Source organism: Chrysemys picta, chromosome 8 (assembly GCF_011386835.1).
Source record: "Chrysemys picta bellii isolate R12L10 chromosome 8, ASM1138683v2, whole genome shotgun sequence".
NCBI classification, from domain to species: Eukaryota; Metazoa; Chordata; order Testudines; family Emydidae; genus Chrysemys; species Chrysemys picta.
The window spans coordinates 18,791,927-18,809,763 of NC_088798.1; the positions used below are offsets into that span (position 1 = coordinate 18,791,927).

Genomic DNA, 17,837 nt, shown 5'->3' on the forward strand with positions numbered 1-17,837 from the left:
GTAGGTGGAGGTGTTCTTCGTGACCTTTTGGATAGCTCAGATTCTGGAAGTAGCTGCAAGGTCCTGATTGTTAGACCACTGAAGTCAACAAGACCCTTTCCATTGACTTCAGTGGGTTTTGGATTAGGCCTTGTCTTCGCACAATACGTTTTCAGCTGAAAGAACCAGTGTTTACTTGTTTATCAATTTGTGGCTATTGCAGAGACATTTACAAGAAAGGTTGGATTTAAAAAAAGGTTGTTAGTTTTTGTTTCTGTGGGTTTTTTTTTAATTCATGGCACACCAAAAAGTGCATTTTCAATTATTAGTGGTACGGGAAGGAAGGAATCATCTCCGACCTTACCTTGAAGTCCCTCCATAACTCTGCCTCTCCCTGTGTGCTTGCTCTTATCTGATTGTGTTGTCCCTATCCTCTGCTGTGCCAGTGATGTCAGTCTTGTTTGTCTGTTACCTTCTGCTACAAATGTCTCTGCACTTTCTTCCATGCTGCCTTTAAGCATGGAACTGCCTTCCTGAATTGGTCCATAACGGTTATTGACTACTTCTTCAAACCCTCCTCCAGACACCCCTCTGCTGTGATGTTTACAAGAAATTACCCAGGCACAGATGTCTACATTTTGTGGCTGCCCGGGGTAGCTGATGTCCTTTAAATAAATAAAAAGATAAAAATAAAAAAATACAAAGAAAATGAAGTTTAGCTGGAGCCACTAGGAATCACCGAGCAGTTGGCTATTACTTCTGTAACCATAATTCTTATTTCTCCTTCCCTCCTTTTGTTTGTCAGACTCACTTGTTGCACCTTGTCTCAAATTACATTGAAAATAATGCTAACCTGAAAGAGAATTGATCACCTAGTTTCACTCACAGGCTGAAGAAGTTCATTGCACAGTGTTTCTTCTGATGTATATTTCTAAACAGACCCCAACTAATATTTCAGGATTAGTACGAAGGAGAGGGAATAATTACAAATCCACTTAGAAATGGTGTGGTAAACTCATGTTGGAGTGACTTCAGGGACCATGGGTGAGTTGGGCCCCATGGATTTGAAAGTTTGACTTTCACTCAAATGTTACAGGGTTCACGTTTGCTTAGAAGAGGCTTTAAAAAAGGAGCAGAAATAGAAAAGAGGAGAGAGACTACTGAAAAAATAAACTATAAATACTATACACAGAGGCACTCATTCACCTCAGTATAGCTTTTGGGGGAGAGTACGAATGTATCCCTGCATAGCACAGAGTTCCATTCACTAGAATAACTTGTTTTAATTGTGAATTTCCCTTACAAAACACTTGGGTTTAAATTTAAGGATAAAAGTTTCACACACAAGAACTAGTTTTGCTAAGCCAGGGCCTGATCCAGATCCCTCTGAAGTCACTGGGAGTTATATTAGGCCCCTAAACAATGCCTCAAGAGGCTTATAAAACCTCAAACCTTTTCCCCCATCCCTAATTATGTGCTACCTACTCCTTTAACAACTGATCTATCCCTAAATACCTGTTGAAACTACCTGTTGAATAGGGTTTTATTCCTGTTTTAATATCTATGGTTAATAATACAGATTCTCCAAAAAAAGTTTGCACTCAAAAGTGATACTGGGGAACTGAGCTTTTCGACAGTTCTGCTTTGGGGGCTCCAGTTTTGGCATGTGAGAAGTAACTGGCAGTGAAAACCGATGTTTTGTGATTGACTTCTTTCTGATTGCCCGGCCAGACTGACATAAGAACCATAAAGAGTCTGTGCCTTAAATTTCTCCTAGCCTTGAATTAAAAAAACCACCAAAACAGCAAATTAACCCCCGCCAATGAATAAACGTTTCTGTGAAGGCCTTGTGGCCCATATTATTACCTTGAACATTTCATTGTACATTTGAGGTCCTAGACTCCCTGGTAGGTTAGATTGTTGATCCAGCAAAACATTTAAACACATGTAACTTTAAGCATGTGTGTGTTCCCATTAAAACCAATGGGATTCTTCATGTACTAAAGTGCTTTTGCTATTTCAGGGCCTTACCAAGGTTTCCCCATAGCGGCTTTGCAGCAAGCGGTATCTCTTAAGTGGATTTTTTTGATACAGGTGTAGACTGCAGGTTTAGCTAGGGTGACCAGATGTCCTGATTTTGTAGGGACAGTCCCAATTTTGGGGTCTTTTTCTTATATAAGCTCCTATTACCCCCCCCCGTCCTGATTTTGCACATTTGCTGTCTGGTCACCCTAGGTTCAACAAACTTTCTTCTGTAACACTAACAGAATACTTTGCTTAAACTTGTCTTGAGAATACAGGCCAAACCAATGTCTGCTAGGAGTTTTCAGGAATGGTGCCTTGCAAAGTCCAGAGAGAAGGTTTACAGTTTGGACTCATCTAAGGCCTGGTCTATACTACCCGCCTGAATCGGCGGGTAGAAATCGACCTCTCGGGGATCGATTTATCGCGTCCCGTCGGGACGCGACAATCGATCCCCGAATCGGCGCTCTAACTCCACCAGCGGAGGTGGTAGTAAGCGCCGCCGACAAAAAGCGGCAGAAGTCGATTTTGCCGCCGTCCTCACAGTGGGGTAAGTCGGCTGTAATACGTCAAATTCAGCTACGCTATTCACGTAGCTGAATTTGCGTATCTTAAATCGACTCCCCGCTGTAGTGTAGATGTACCCTTAGTCTTAAGCCCCATGTAGGTTTTCCAAAGGACAAAATTTCTGCCCAAATATTTTTCACACAGTATATGAAAGCAGAACTAGCATTTTCCCACCCATCTCTAGTCAATATTTGGAACAAGCACTTCTCTCTTTTTTCCAACTAGACTGCTAAAGCACAGCAAGAATAAAACAGAGTAAAAATATTATGTTATGGGAGCAGAAGACCAAATCCACACAGATAGTAAGACTTCAGCATAAATTAAACCAAATCTTCCATTGCGAGCTAAAATTTAAATGGAGGGAACAATGACCAAAGGAATTGCCCAAGGAAAAACCCCAATGCATTATGGCCATACCTCTTCCCTAAGGGGTTTTGGGACGTATAAATGTGTTTTACATTTTGCTTTTTGTATTTGGTTTTCCCAAGCACTGCAGAGAGCAACGAGTTAACGAATGATAGTACACTGACAGTGTGGGTTAACAATGTGCCCATTTTTGGAGTTCACAAATAGTTTTGAGCATTCAAACATATTTAAATGAGTGCAGATCAAGGGGGTGGTCCTTTGTGGTTCAAAAACACGATTCACTCTTTTCATCCTGTTTTGACAAATGTGTTTGCAGATTCTGTTGAAGTTGACGTTAGCAACACTGACATATTGTAATCCTGGCCTTCGGTGCTCTTTCTCAGATATGCGTGTACCATTGCACATAGTGGAGTATGCGGGGCTGTGTTGGTCCTGTACTTGTATTGCCTATACAGCATGCCAAAAGAATTTTGCACTTGCCAACACAGCAGCTGCAAGTTACTAAAGTAATGTAAGTTCTTAGTAGGATCTAACAGATCAAATATCCATTAGTTTTCAGGCAGAGGAGAGTACTTCTAGTATACACGTTGTACATTGAGGCGTGCTGGCAAATGAAGGCTTTCAGATATACTTGGCCTGAAGAGTTTTTAAAAGTCTGAGTTACACACTGATCACTCTAAACATAGTAGAGATAAGATAAAGCTGTTGAGCTACAGTGAGTGAAGCACGCTCTGCACTGTGCTACTAACAAAGTGGTCATTCTAGTTCTCCTTACCCTGTTGTTTTCTTCAGCTTTTTTTCTTGCTTTTTAGTAGGGTTGCTCAAAGAACTTTGAACAAAACATTCTCTTGTTGCAAAATGGGGCTTTGTTGAAATCGAAATTTTCCATAGGAAAAGAACAATTTTGGCAGAGGTTTCCATTTGGAAAATCAAAACATTGAATTTCAGGTTGACTCCATATTAGTTTCTGCTTCTGCCTGAGCCACTGCGGTGCATCATGGGAGTTGTAATTCTGGGTTACTCGTGCCCCCATTTTCCCCTTTGGGCCCCCAGTCCCTAGCCCTACTTCATCTTCCATGATGCCCCACTGCAAGCTCCCTGTAGTAGAGTCTCCAGGAGGTAGCATGGCACCTGAAATGGATGCAGACACCAATGTTGACTTGTCCCCACATGAAACAATGATAAACCAAAATGAAATGTTTTGACATTTCTGAATTGACATTTTTCTGAATTTTTCATTCTGTGAAAAGTTTTGATATTTCAACTTTTTGTCCTGATTTGGGGCAATATCCCAGGGACAGATGTTCAATTTGTCAATTACAATTTAGTTACATCTGTAGTGAATGAGTAAGTGAACCTGTATGGTGTACTAGATGTTAAACTGAGAAGATTTTGATTTGATAAGCCAGAGAAAATCTGGAATAACCCCTGATATCAGAGAAGAATTTGCATTGCTGTAGCTAAGATCACGATGCAGTCCAATGTAGAGGGGAAAAATAGAATATTAAGTACCATTGGTTTCAATTAGAAATTTCAGAGTCTACATTTCAGTGGCTTTTTCTCTTCAATTTTCTAGTGAAGCCGTTTCCTCCCTCTAACGTTAAGGCAGAAATCACCAAGAATGTTGGGCTGCTGAATGTGAGCTGGACAAACCCAGCATTTCCGAACAGCGATCTTAAGTTTCAGATTCGGTACTCTGTGAACAGGGAAGAAATATTATGGGAGGTACTATTATACTTAATACAAAATAATGTTTTCATCCTTGCAGTGTTTGTGCATGCAAAGTCCATGTCAATCAACCAATGTATGTTGAATTCATTCTATATGATAAAGTATTTTAGTTTGCATTAGAATTTATTTTCTGTGGCAAAATTATATTAGTGAGCTGTCTTTCATTGGACTCAGTGGCAGGAGGTCTGAATTTACCAGTTCGAGAAGTTAAGATCTCAATCAGATGCCTAGAAAACTGTGTGGTGTTCCGATTCTAAGTATTTTTAATTCTTTTGCAGATATTTGAGGTTTCAAATGCACCAACAAGATCAGTCATGATAAAAGTACTGGACCTTTGTGTTGTATATATTGTTCAGGTGCGCTGCAGTGGACTAGATGGATTAGGTTACTGGAGTGATTGGAGTAAACCAGCGTATACCATTGTACAGGATATTCAAGGTGCGTGTAGTTTATAAATACACTCTGAAGATTATAGTTTTATGCGTGTGTGACATTGTTCTCCTTCTTAAAATGGATGTAATTTTGCAGCTCCCCTGAGAGGTCCTGAATTTTGGAGAGTTATTAATGAAGATCCCATAAGGAAGCAGAAAAATGTTACTTTAGTTTGGAAGGTATGAAGAATTGTATTTCAGCTTCTGTCTCTCACTGTCTCTGTTTCTCACTCATGATATGGATGATGCCACAGTTTGATGGCTTTGTGGGATGCATGATTCAAAAGTGTTGATGGAGTTATTGTAGGTGGGCATCGAGCAAGCACGTGGGGTCCTGAATGACAGACTCAAACATTCATTATTCATGGTCCTTTTATAGACAGAATAGTTAGGACACAGCTTCATTAATTTTACCACCTCTCACTCAGCAGCGCTGTCAGGTAATAGAGGTTCCTAAAAAACATTGGTGGCCGTACTGCAATATAATCAGAATACAGTTCTTATCTCTTTTCCTCCCATATCTTTCTCTCTTCTCCTTACTTCTGTCTGCAGTTCTCTCTCCCTTTTCCTTATACACTGAAATCTTTTCTACCATGAGCTGGCAGAGCTGTTTTTCTTCCCTACTCACCAATAAGACATAGTATTCTATTAATAGGACAGAATCCTTCCCTTTGCTGTGTGGTTGCTCTGGATGGTTATGAGGACACAGTGACTCTCCGTTCACTCAGTCAGTCAGCAGCCGTTTTCATTCAGCAGCAGGGCAGGATTCCAGATTTACAGTTCAGCAGAACACTTGGTGGTGTCCCAGCTAACTGCCCTGGTTGTCACACCAGAGGCCCATCTTGGGTGAATAGGATCTGACCCTACCCTAAGCGCAGTTACCTGGGGCAATCAGTAGCACAGGCTGGATGGGGTATGTGCTGCTCGTATTCGTTCATCACCCACACAGCCCATATGCACATAATCCCCACCTCTCAAAGCAAACAAGTCCTTTTGCTCTGCTAAAGAATCACTGCATGGCCAGCTCCTCTTCCCAGCCTCTCAGCACCCAGGATAGGAAGGACAGTATTTTATCCAGAGAGTAAAGCACTCACCCTCCTTCCTGTTGGGACAAATCTTGCCACCTGGGCTGCACTGATTCACAGCAGTTTGGAGGAATAGAAGCTCCAATATCATATGTATAAATCAAATCATGATGTCTTAAGACTTGACCAGGCAATACACTATAAAATATAATTGCAAAGATGTACTGTTCATTTATTTAAAAATTTTTTTTTTTTGTAAATATTGCACTTGAGTCTGATGCTTGGCTACATGTGCCAAAAAAACAAAGGCTTCAGCTGGCTACCTGCATGGGTCAGGAAGGGATCCCCAGTCCCCTCATTTCCCCCCCCCCCCCCCATGTATTCTGGTGTGATGTTTTTTGTCTCCTTCCTCTGAAGCATCTAGATGCCCACAGTTGGAGATGGGACCATGGACAGGGTAGGCCAGAGCTCTGAGATGACACTGAGAATTCTCTCTTTCCAAGGCTTGGCTGGCTGGTTCTTGCTCATATGCTCAGAATCTAACTGATCACCACATGTAGCATCAGGAAGGAATTTCCCCCAGGTCAGATTGGCAGTAACCTTGGGGATTTTCACCTTCCTCTGCAGAATGTGGTTCGCTTTCCAGGATTATCTGGATATACCTCACTTATTCATTTCCCTGCCATTGCAGGACCCTCGGGCATTGTTGCACCTCAGTCCCTCTTATTCTTTGCCTGTGGCACAGAATCTAGTCTCCTTTGGGCTTATTTTGGTTGTGAGGCCCTTCTGGCCTTAAACTCTATGACTTGGAGTCTTTAAAAACAATGAATGCAAGTTATATTGAAAGATGTTAGTGTCCATTTACCAGATTCTCAGAAAAGGAGGCCCAAGGTCTGTGTGCAGAATTGTTCTAGCACCTGTAAACCATCCCCTGTACAATTGCTATGACTCTACATGCAAACTGTGTAATTGCACATGCAAATGATAAGTTAGGTGATTGACTGACTACCCTTATTTGCACATGTAGTCATGGTAACTGTGCCTGCAGCCTCGCATGCATTATTGCATCTGGTCTTGAGCCTCCTTTACAGAAAATACGTCCCCAATTTAGGATCATGGCAATTCCTTCTGGCTCTGCATCCTTTAAAAATAATAAGATAAAACAATGAGTTACCAGAGCAAATTGAAGGTTTGCATTTCCTCGATCACACTTGTCTTAGGAGCTATGGTAAGTAGAGATGTCAGGCGTCAGTGATTATGGAAAAACTTTAGCCTGTTTAAATGGACAGCAATATTTTAGGTATAAGGAAAGTAGTCTCACTGAGGGGTATCATTTAGGGTCCTGCTCTCTGAGAACTAGAAGGCTGTTCTCTACTGCCCAGAGAAAATCAAACCCAGCCAGCTAAAATATACTGATGTTTCCTGCAGCCATTGATGAAGAATTACTCATTATGCAGTGTGTGCGGATATATTGTAAAGCATCACACTTCAGAAAACATCACTTGGACGGAATATGTCACCAATGGCACTACCTATACATATCCATGGATGGAGGATGCAGACACCATTACAATTCTAGCTGTTAACTCAGTTGGAGCTTCCTCAATGAATTTTAATTTAACTCTGTCACAGCAAATGAGCACAGGTAAGAATAACAGGTTAGTAATAACACCGATGCATTCAGAAGATGTTTAACATTCGGAATGCCTACTGTGCCTTTTGGCCGTTTTCTTTTAACAAAGAAATCTTTATTAACAAGGAAAATGTACATCTTATGATGACTTTCTCTGCTATTCTAGGAATGAAAAGCTTGAAACGCCACATTTTTAACAACTGAAATTTCCCAATATTTTGTTTCGGCAACGCCAAAACATTCCCACTGCGGGAACGTTTTGGTGGTTCTGAAATGAAATATGCATCCCAGGACCCCTGGCTGCTCACCTCGGGGACTGCTTGGCTCCCTTGGCTGCCAACTGCCTAGCCAGCTGGGGATTCATTTCCCTGGCAGCCTGCTGTGTGAGTATGGGGGACCCAGAGAACTGGATAGCCTGGCAGCCTACCCTGTGGACTGCAGGGGAACTGGAGATCCCAGGAAATTGAGCAGCTTGACGTGCCCCAGCTTTCTGAGAACCCGCGGCAGATGAGCAGTGGGAGAACTAGGGAGCTAGGTGGGCTGGCAGGAAACCAGGCAGGCAGGCTCGCTGGCCGGCCTGATTCTTCTGTCAAGACTTTTGGTGAAATCAACACATTCCTGTGGAACATTTTGATTTCCATTGACTCAGCATTTTCTGACAGCTCACTTACTCATTATTGACTTTACACTTCATAGGAGCGCCCTCTTTGTCGATTCACCCAGACTCTGCCTTGTTAGGCGGTAGCCTGTATTTAAATGTTGTGGGAAGCATTACTGCAACCTATAGGCAGAGCTGAAATTTTGTAAAATAGTAGTTAAAAGCATGTGCTTTTTATGGGTCAAAGTCTGGTTGATGGTGTGCATGAACATACCTCAGAAAGGCTGCAACTAGCAGCAGGAGCTCGAGATGGAAATTGGCCACCTACGTTCTTATCCCTGTTCCATAGAAGAGTGTAACAGCACTTGAGCCATAGATTTATTCTCTGTTTTGCTAGCTACATTTTGATGGGTTTTAGCTATTACGGTATGTCTTAACTAAGGGGTGAAGATTTGAAAGATCGAGGTAAGAACCAGGAATATTGCTCAAAACAGGAATATTGCTTAAGGAGAGAACTCGATGCAAAATGTGGTGGGAACACAACCCACAGATTTGATCCGTTAACACCTGGAGCCAGATACTCTGGGCTTGTCTACACGGTGGGCTAATGTGCTCTACAGGGGTGTGATTTCTCAAGTGCACTAACAATTTTCACATTAATCGGTCCATGTAGATGCTGCTGGTCTGCTTTAATGTAGTGCTGTTTCAAACAGAACTACGTTAAAACACACTAGGGTACCTTCAGTGTGCACTGGCAGAATCCGAATGGACCAATTAATGTGCAACATGTTGGTGTGCTGTAGAAATCACACCTCTGTAGAGCGCATTACCCCACCGTGAAGACAAGTCCTGTGCTGGTGTAAAGCAATGTCACTTCATTGACAAGTGTACATGCAAAAATAAACAACAAAGAACCTAAACCATTATAGTCTTTTTCTTGGGATCTGAGATGCAGCAAGTGAATCCCAACTCTGATTTGGTATAGCTGATCTCATTTTAATCATTCTTTTTACTGTTTTATCAGTGAATATTGTGCAGTCACTCAGTGCTTATCCAGTAAACAGCAGTTGTGTAATTCTGACCTGGACACTTGCACCTCAAATGTATGTGATAACGTCTTTTGTTATCGAATGGAAAAACCTTAATGAGGAAGAACAAATGAAATGGATACGAGTTGCTCCAAATATTAGCAAATACTATATTTATGGTGAGTTTGTACTTTAAAATAAACACATGTGGTATTTTTTACGTGTATTACAGTGCGGTGAAAGGTTGCACTTTCTGGATACATGAATCCAGCCTCTTTGCTGTATCCTTCTCTTTTTTAATGAAAGAATAGTTTGAGTGTTAAAGATTGCTCTTGGCTGTACTGAATCTTATTTGTCAGTTGAGGGTCAACTATAAAGCTAATGAGCCGGGCTGATACAGAATTGCCGACTGGTCCTTATTGCTGTTAAAAACCCAGGCCCTGGTCCTATATCACCTTGTGTCACATGGGCATTGGTCCACAAGGCCATACGCACCTTAGTCGCTGCACACAAAGGCACTACAGCCTAGTCGGTTCAGATCTGCGCAAATCTCCATATAGTATACTCACTCTGGGCCTGACCCTCCTTTCATTTGCACCTGCTTCATGCTGATATAACTGCCTTGATCTGAATGGAGTTGCTCCTGATTTACATCCATTTAAGGATCATCATTACCATATTGAACTTGGGAAAAAGTATGCTTCATCTTTGTTACATCCTGTACATGTGTGGGTTTGTATTTGGCTAGTGAGGAAGTGATAAAGAGGAAAGCTCAGTTATATATGTTATGATAACACCAATATATGCTGAATGTATGTTAAATATAAATATTACATATATCTCCTATTTATCCAGATTTTACTATATGTGCTCTGTGGCTTTAATATTTATAACCTTTTCATCAAAAGCTAATAATTCCATCAGAATAAATTGCTAATATATCCAAAATAGATTGTTGGGTCTACATTTGAATCCAAAATTAAAAGGTTTAAACTAGAGGAAATAGTTCTTTTTTCCTGTGGGCTTGCCTTGAGCCTCTGTTGCATGAGATCAAAGCCTCTCTAGAGGCTAGTATTTTATAGTATTACTAAATTGGAATTTAAATCAAAAGCCTGATTTCTTCTTTCCAGATCATTTTATTCTTATTGAGAAGTACCAGTTTAGCCTGTACCCAATATCCCCTGAAGGAGTAGGCAACCCCAAAACGACTGATGAATTCATCAAAGGTGACCAATATGATCTTAATTATTTTTTATTAAGCAGCAGCTGGTTAGTAAAAGTTCCATTTGGATATGATATGGACTCTTGCTCATGTTTTTATGAGAAACATCAAGAAAACAGTGGTGAAAACACAGTGATTGAAGTATAACGGACGCTAGTCAAGTTAGTATAAATTGGCATAGCTTAGTTGAAGTCAGTGGAGTATCCCCACCAACTTCTCCTGGCACTGTCTGTACATTTAATTTAATACCATAATGCATTTCAAGATTTCACCCACATTTTCAAAAGGGACAGTGTTCTGTAGGGAAGGGGCATATGTTGGGACAGTCCCAAGGGGTTTCTGAGGTCCTATATTCCCATGGTTCTTCTGTGTATGGGCTACTCCCTTTGCTTTGTTTGCCTTGGTGATGATTCTGAGTAACAGGGGAACAATGGACAATCCCACAGAGACATGGGAGCCACTGAGTTTTTAGAGTAATTTCACCTCCTGTGTATTTGTCCACACGTCAGGAGTGACACAGTACAACTTACTTAAGGGCATGTATAACCTACTAATGTACAGTTGAATAATTTGTTTCCGATTTGTATGCATACTGATCATTATCTAAACGGTTCTATTTATAGATATTTTTAATTGCAATAAAGTTAGGACCGATGACTGGAAAAATATTGCAAATAGTGTGAAACAGATTCCTTTCGTTTTCAGATCGGAGTGAAAAACGGAATGATGCAGGCCTCTATGTGATTCTACCAATAGTTATTTCATCCTTTGTTTTGTTGCTTGGAACTTTGCTGATCTCGCAACAAAGGCATGTTGTTTATTTTCACATATGATTCCCTAAATGTGCTTATAAGAAGATACTGCAGCTTAAAAAGTGTGTGCCTATAGAAACACTCATACCTAGTTTGCTTTTGGTACCATTTATGTATTTGAGATGTACATTATCTGAAAGGCAGCATAGTCTAGTGTGATGGTTCTCAAACGTATTTGATTGCGCCCCCCTTCTTTGTGTCTGCAGTAGTTTATCCCCCCCGCACTAGACAAGTAGATATACCAATAAAAAAATAATCAACATGCAACTCTCACTACATATTAAAAACTATAAGGCATTGATTCAAACAGAGCCATTTAAGTATAGAGTAATATCACCTTTAAGTGAGATCCTGCTTACGGCATCACACCGTTGTTACTAGTGTGATGGGTGTGCCTGTTTTTTGAAGCAGAGCAATTCCATGAATTGCACGAATGAGCCAGTAACCCATTGTAATAAAAGCAAAAGCAAAACTGCGATCGTGGTCGATGCTCACAATTAAATGTGCAGGCCGCATTGTAGCAAACGGATTAACGTACAGATGGCATCGACTTTGTATACATTTGCTAGGCAAGCTTAGCAGAAATCCGTCACAATGCAGAGCGCCATCAAGAGTCAAATGCGCAGCACCGTCTGCGGACTGATATGTCTGGAGGAATCAGCTTTGTTAGTTATTCATTGCTGTGGGTAAAATGAGCGCAGCAAGCTTCCCCCTCACCCCAAAGCTCCTCATGCCTCCCCCCCACAATAAAACCCCCAATTTGAGAACCTCTGGTTTAGTGGATTGAACATAGCACTGGGAACTAGAAATTTCTGAATGCCCATGTTCAGTACCTTTGAAAATCAGGCCATTACCCTGTCTCTGCTTATGTCCTTGTGCTACCATGACAGTGAGCAGTTGTATATTTCTGTCTTGAGCACGGCCATATATACAATGTGTATATTCAGTACTAAATCAATACTTTGTCTAAACATTTCAGAATGAAGAAACTGTTCTGGGAGGATGTTCCAAACCCCAAGAACTGCTCCTGGGCACAAGGAGTTAATTTTCAAAAGGTATGGGGTTTCCATAGTGATAAGTTTTTTTAATATGGTTTATGTGTTTCACACTCTTACATTCAGTTTAAAATGTTAAACTGTTAAGAATTATCCAAATAATCAAACACAAGATCTTGAAGCCACTGAGAATGGCAAAATGCAGTTTTCTTCAGCTGTAGAAAGCTGACAGTTGGATGTGGGCCAGAACCTCGGATCAAGATCTATTTTGAAATTCATGGGCAATCTTAGGGTATGCATTGTAAACCTGGGTCTGTGGACCCAGTGTTTCCAAGCCTGTACTTGAGCATCCACACGGCATTGTAAACTTGGGCTTACAGTTGCTGGACCCAGGTCTCACAGCCATGTTAATGCCTTCACACTGCTTTATGCGGACCTTCTGTCTCTGGTCTGCGGCATGAGCTGCGTCCACACTGCAAAAAGATAGGGCTTGGACTCGAGTCAGAGCAGAACTTGGGCTCTGATCCACTCCTCCAGCAGCGTGCCAGGACACAGGTCCTGTATGTTTGCTGACCTGAGTCAAACTGATTTTTGTGTAGATGGAAGTGGGGTCTAGGACTCAAAGTTGAGTCAAAGTCCAGGCTTAGTGTGAAGTAGAGCTAAATCCTGCCACCAGATGATTAGTTGTATGACACCCTTTGAAGTTGGGGGTGGGGAGGGTACATGTGCATACCCAGGGCCAAATTCTTTGCTGGTGCAAACCGGCTCAGCTACAGTTGTGCTGTGCCAATTTACAGACTTAAATGGACGTGCACCAGTTCAGACTAGCTGAGAATTTGTCCCTCAGTTCCAGAATTTGACACTTATTGTGTAATCATTGAGACAGTAACTTAAAAATTCAGGATTATTATTTCAAAAAGAAAATGCATCTAATGGACCCACGACTGTTTAGATTTTTTTCAGATATTTAATTATCATTCCCAGTGAAGTTTTCTTTTCTCATCTTTTATTTTATTTCATTTCATTTAAACAGAGAATGGACATTGTTTGAAGTCTAATCATGATCACTTCCTGCTGAACCATTGTGCCAGCTCCCAGACTTCATATACAGAATTGTTAGAAGATTTTTCTGTTTACATTCAGAAGACAGGAAACACAGATACAATACATGATGATTGATTTAAAGATAGTCCTGGAAATAGTTTTGTTCAACACTTAAGATGCCCATGCAAAATCAGGGACAATTGCCATATTGCAGCCTAGAGCAGGGTTTGCTATACATGTAGGCAAAAATCTTGCTTTAAATCACATTTTTAACCTTTGTTTAGTGACCTGTTTATTAAGGCTCTGACTTCCAAAGGGCTGAACACTTTCATCTCCTAGACTTCAATAAGAGTTGAGAATGCCCAGCACCTATGAGGATGGAGCCATAGAAGCAGAAATATCAGAATGGTCTGAGATTCAGCTAGTTAAGTGCAAGACTTGCCCAGTTATCAACTTAAAATATTTTTTAACAGAGTTATTGGTTGTATATCCAAGAACTAGCCTGATTTTGATGCTGAACAGCTTTGGGAATTTCCACAGACTTCAGGCATGTTGAGGAGACCAAACCCAGCCTCTGGATGTGCACAGCACTCCCATTAAGGTCAATGGGAGCTGATCACATGCATCTGAGTGCAGAATTTAGTCCAAAGAATTTGCAGAAATAATTTAGAGTGTTCATTGTGCCTTAGTTTTCTCTGACAAAAACCATTGTCCATGTTATTTTGTGTAGACAGGTACTTCACTCACTATCATTTAAACACATAGCTATTCCCACAGCCTCTTTAATAATAGTATCTGACATTAGGGGTGTGTGTGTGTGTGTGTGTGTGTGTGCACAAAGCTGTTGTTACCCTTAGTATGGCAACTTCTGCTTAGTGTAATCTCCATTTAGCATCATTTCCTGTTTGTAGCTAACCTATTACTTATTATATTAAAGTCTTTTCTTTCTTTTTTGTTTAAAGTGTTGCCGTATTGTTAGAATGCAAAGAATATCATTTAATATTAAACAAAGTTCATTGAAATATATAATATAGGGTCTGGTCCAAAGCTCCCTGAAGTCAGTGAGACTCTTTCCATTAGATACATGGAGTGATGGACCAGCACCACAGTGCTGCTATACTGACAGCAATGGAGAAAATGCTTTACAGTTTTGAAAAGTATCAAATATGGCTGTAGGGCTTTGAACAAAGATTTGTGCATTGCTGGAGGAAGTGTGTGAGTTGCACAGAGACCTTTTTATTTACTTAATTAACTTAGCTATATATAGAAAGGGAAACTTATCACCACCGGCCCAATAACTCGCATGTTGGATCAGGGACTGTGGGCCTGATTCTCCTCTCATGCTGGTGTAAATCAGGAGTAAGTCCATTAAGATCAGTGAAGTTAGACTAATTTACAAACAGCCAAAGGAGAGTAAAGGATTTATACTCACATGACATTATTCCATATTCTTATGTCCTGTTGGGTTCCTAGCTAAGGAGAAAGAAGTTATGCATGTGAATATAAAGTGTATTGTGCTGAATGGGAAATCGAAGGGTCATGTGACCCTTTGACACCTTGTACTGCAATACAGTCTATATATTTAATGCATGCTTCCTTCGTACACTTTATTAATCTCAGTGAAAATTGGGTCACTTGGGTATGTCTACAATGCAATAAAAGACTCATGGCGTGGCTGCAGCTGGCCCGGGTCAGCTCACTTGGGCTTGCAGGGCTTGGGCTGTGGGGCTAAAAATTGCAGTTTAGGTATTTGGGCAAAGGCTGGAGCCCGGGCTCTGAAACCTTGCAATGCAGGGGCGTCTCAGAGCCCAGGATCCAGCCTGAGCCTGACTGTCTACACTGCAACTTTTAGCCCTGCAGACCATGCCCTGTGAACCAGTCAATTCACCAGACTCGTTATTTTTATTGCAGTGTAGACGTAACCATACTGATGAGCACCGTTGTGCGTCTCTGATTCCATGTGCATCCGAGGCCAGGGTCTATACTCCTTTGAAAATAGAAGGAATTTATGCAGCTGGGGCTAGATTCTTCCCTCATTTATGTGAATGCAATTTCCAGTGGGAAAAACGAAGTGCAGAACTTGTACTATAACTCTCATTAGCTTTGATACCCATTGCCTGAATAAAACTTCCACATAATCAGCACTAGAAACCTCTAACGTCCTTATGTCTGAAGCCATGTGTAACTCTTATTTTCTTTTGATACGTCTGTCAGAATACAAGATTAACTAGATTCAATAATTGGTTACTAATGTGTGTATTTATCGCTTCCTGGCTCTCCGAGCTCTGGTCAAGTGAAAAAATTCTCTAAGTTATATCTGTTCTGTGATTGATACTGCAAGGCTGTATTTATGGAGTATTAGTTTAACAAAATATTATCATTTTTAACCATTAATGCAGTACGGCATAGGATGGGTAAATCCTGCGTCTGTACTGCAATCTTGCAAAATGTACACATGTGCTTAATGTTAAGATCATGGGTGATCCCACTGATTTTCCAGTGAAATGACTCTTGTACTTAAGGATAAGGATGTGAATAAGTGTTTGCAGGATTGGGTCATAGGGTCTAATCCTGCAGACCTTACTTATCTAAAGCTCCAAATGATTTCCAAGGGAGATATGGCTGAGTAATGACTATGGCACTATCCCTGAAAAGATGTATGCACATGTTTAACTTTACATAGGGCTGGTCTACACTGGGGGTGGGGGGGGGATCGATCCAAGATATGCAACTTCAGGTACGTGAATAGCGTAGCTGAAGCCGGAGTATCTTGGATCGAATTACCTGGGGTCCACACGGTGCGGGATCGACGGCCGCGGCTCCCCCGTCGACTGCGCTACCGCCGCTCGCTCTGGTGGAGTTCCGGAGTCGACGGTGAGCGCATTCGGGGATCGATATATCGTGTCTTAACGAGACACGATATATTGATCCCAGATAAATCGATTGCTACCCGCCGATACGGCGGGTAGTGAAGACGTACCCATAGTGTGAGTAGTCCCATTGACCTCAATGATTATTCCCAGTGAGTAAAGTTAAGCAGGACCTAAGGACTGCAGGATCATGAAGGGAGCATATTTTGTAGTCTCCTTGTGTCTGGCAAATGAGTGTGAATTAAATTTTAGTCTGTGCCACTTGAGGCCATGAGTATTTCCTTTTGGTTTCATAGAATTATGTTAAGTGCTATAAGATATTTTTGCACAAATCATATGAGACATATGTTGAGAACATATTTTACAGCAATATTTTCACATATTACTCTGTCATTATTTACATTATATTATTGTATTGCATCTTTCTCAGGAGATTGTATATTCATTGTATTTGTATATTCATCTAATATATTTTACTTGGTGACATGTTTGATTCAGCAGAAAGTGACATTTACTAATTGAAATCTATTTTAAAAAGTGGTATTTGATCATTTAATTTTTGATATTTGATAAAAAGTGATAGGCAGTATTCTTAATGTGATCCTGTAGAACTCATATCCAGAGTTATGCTCATGCTTCAGGGCCTAAGTCAACCTCTAGTTATTGGTGGTCAGTAAGAAACATGTTTGCTGAGAGGTCCACAGCTGCCTACTGTGGGGTTTCTGCTCTGAAGTATCTTATACGGGCCACTGTTGATGAGAGAATACTGGACTAGATGGACCATTGGTCTGATTCATTACAACAGTTCCTACATTCCTACCTGGATTCATAGGTGATCTGCCTTAGGGAAGGATAAATTTCAGCAAGGGACGTTCAATATGAATTAAAGACATTTCTTGGTATATGCATTGTAGCAACTGTCTGCAGCTCATTTCAGTAATCAGTTTGCTAATTTTAAATGTCATATTTACAGTACTTTTGAAGTCCATGGGAGTTCTGAGCATGCAAGCAATGCAGAAGCTATTCCAAATCAGCATTTAGGCTACAATTCAGCAAGGTACCAAAGCAAGTGTTGACATTTAAATATGTGAGTAGTTTAAAAACATGCTTAAATACCTTGCTAAATCAGGGCCTTAAATGCTATGGTGATGGCTATTCTAGGTTAAACAAACACCCACTAGCCTAAGATAGATAAAATAGTACCATACCTTCTTATAATGTACACCGGTCTAAGCATTATGAAATATTCCTCGTTACTTTGGAAGGTTTCCTGCTGTGATATAATATCTGTATGGTTTATTAACATAAATACAATCTGTTGTTTTTAACTAATTGTTTTTTATTTGTCGTAATTAAACTCATCAGTGGGTATACACTTTAAAGTGAACTTTTCTTAGTAGTAAATAGGAAAGCCAGTTTCCTATTATCAATTTATACTGCGGTATATTTGAAATGTTTATATATATTTCCCATCCTTTATGATGTAGGATAGGACGCATTGCCCTAAAATAAGT

At 40.6% G+C, this 17,837-nt stretch overlaps 1 protein-coding gene across 5 annotated transcripts in view; it reads left to right on the plus strand.

The window, feature by feature from the left end:
* Positions 1-17,837, plus strand: part of LEPR (leptin receptor) — a 62,452-nt gene that overhangs the window by 40,653 nt on the left and 3,962 nt on the right. For 3 of the 5 annotated variants that reach the window (XM_005300085.4, XM_065553978.1, XM_008166638.4), the window contains 8 exons: positions 4,511-4,659; positions 4,944-5,103; positions 5,194-5,276; positions 7,550-7,766; positions 9,377-9,559; positions 10,511-10,606; positions 11,308-11,410; positions 12,394-12,469. In XM_005300085.4, the coding sequence (XP_005300142.1) occupies positions 4,511-4,659; positions 4,944-5,103; positions 5,194-5,276; positions 7,550-7,766; positions 9,377-9,559; positions 10,511-10,606; positions 11,308-11,410; positions 12,394-12,469 (1,067 nt within the window). Of the gene's footprint in view, positions 1-4,510; positions 4,660-4,943; positions 5,104-5,193; positions 5,277-7,549; positions 7,767-9,376; positions 9,560-10,510; positions 10,607-11,307; positions 11,411-12,393; positions 12,470-13,442; positions 17,656-17,837 lie in introns of those variants that run through there. The other 2 variants (XM_065553979.1, XM_008166642.3) reach the window with 1 other exon arrangement.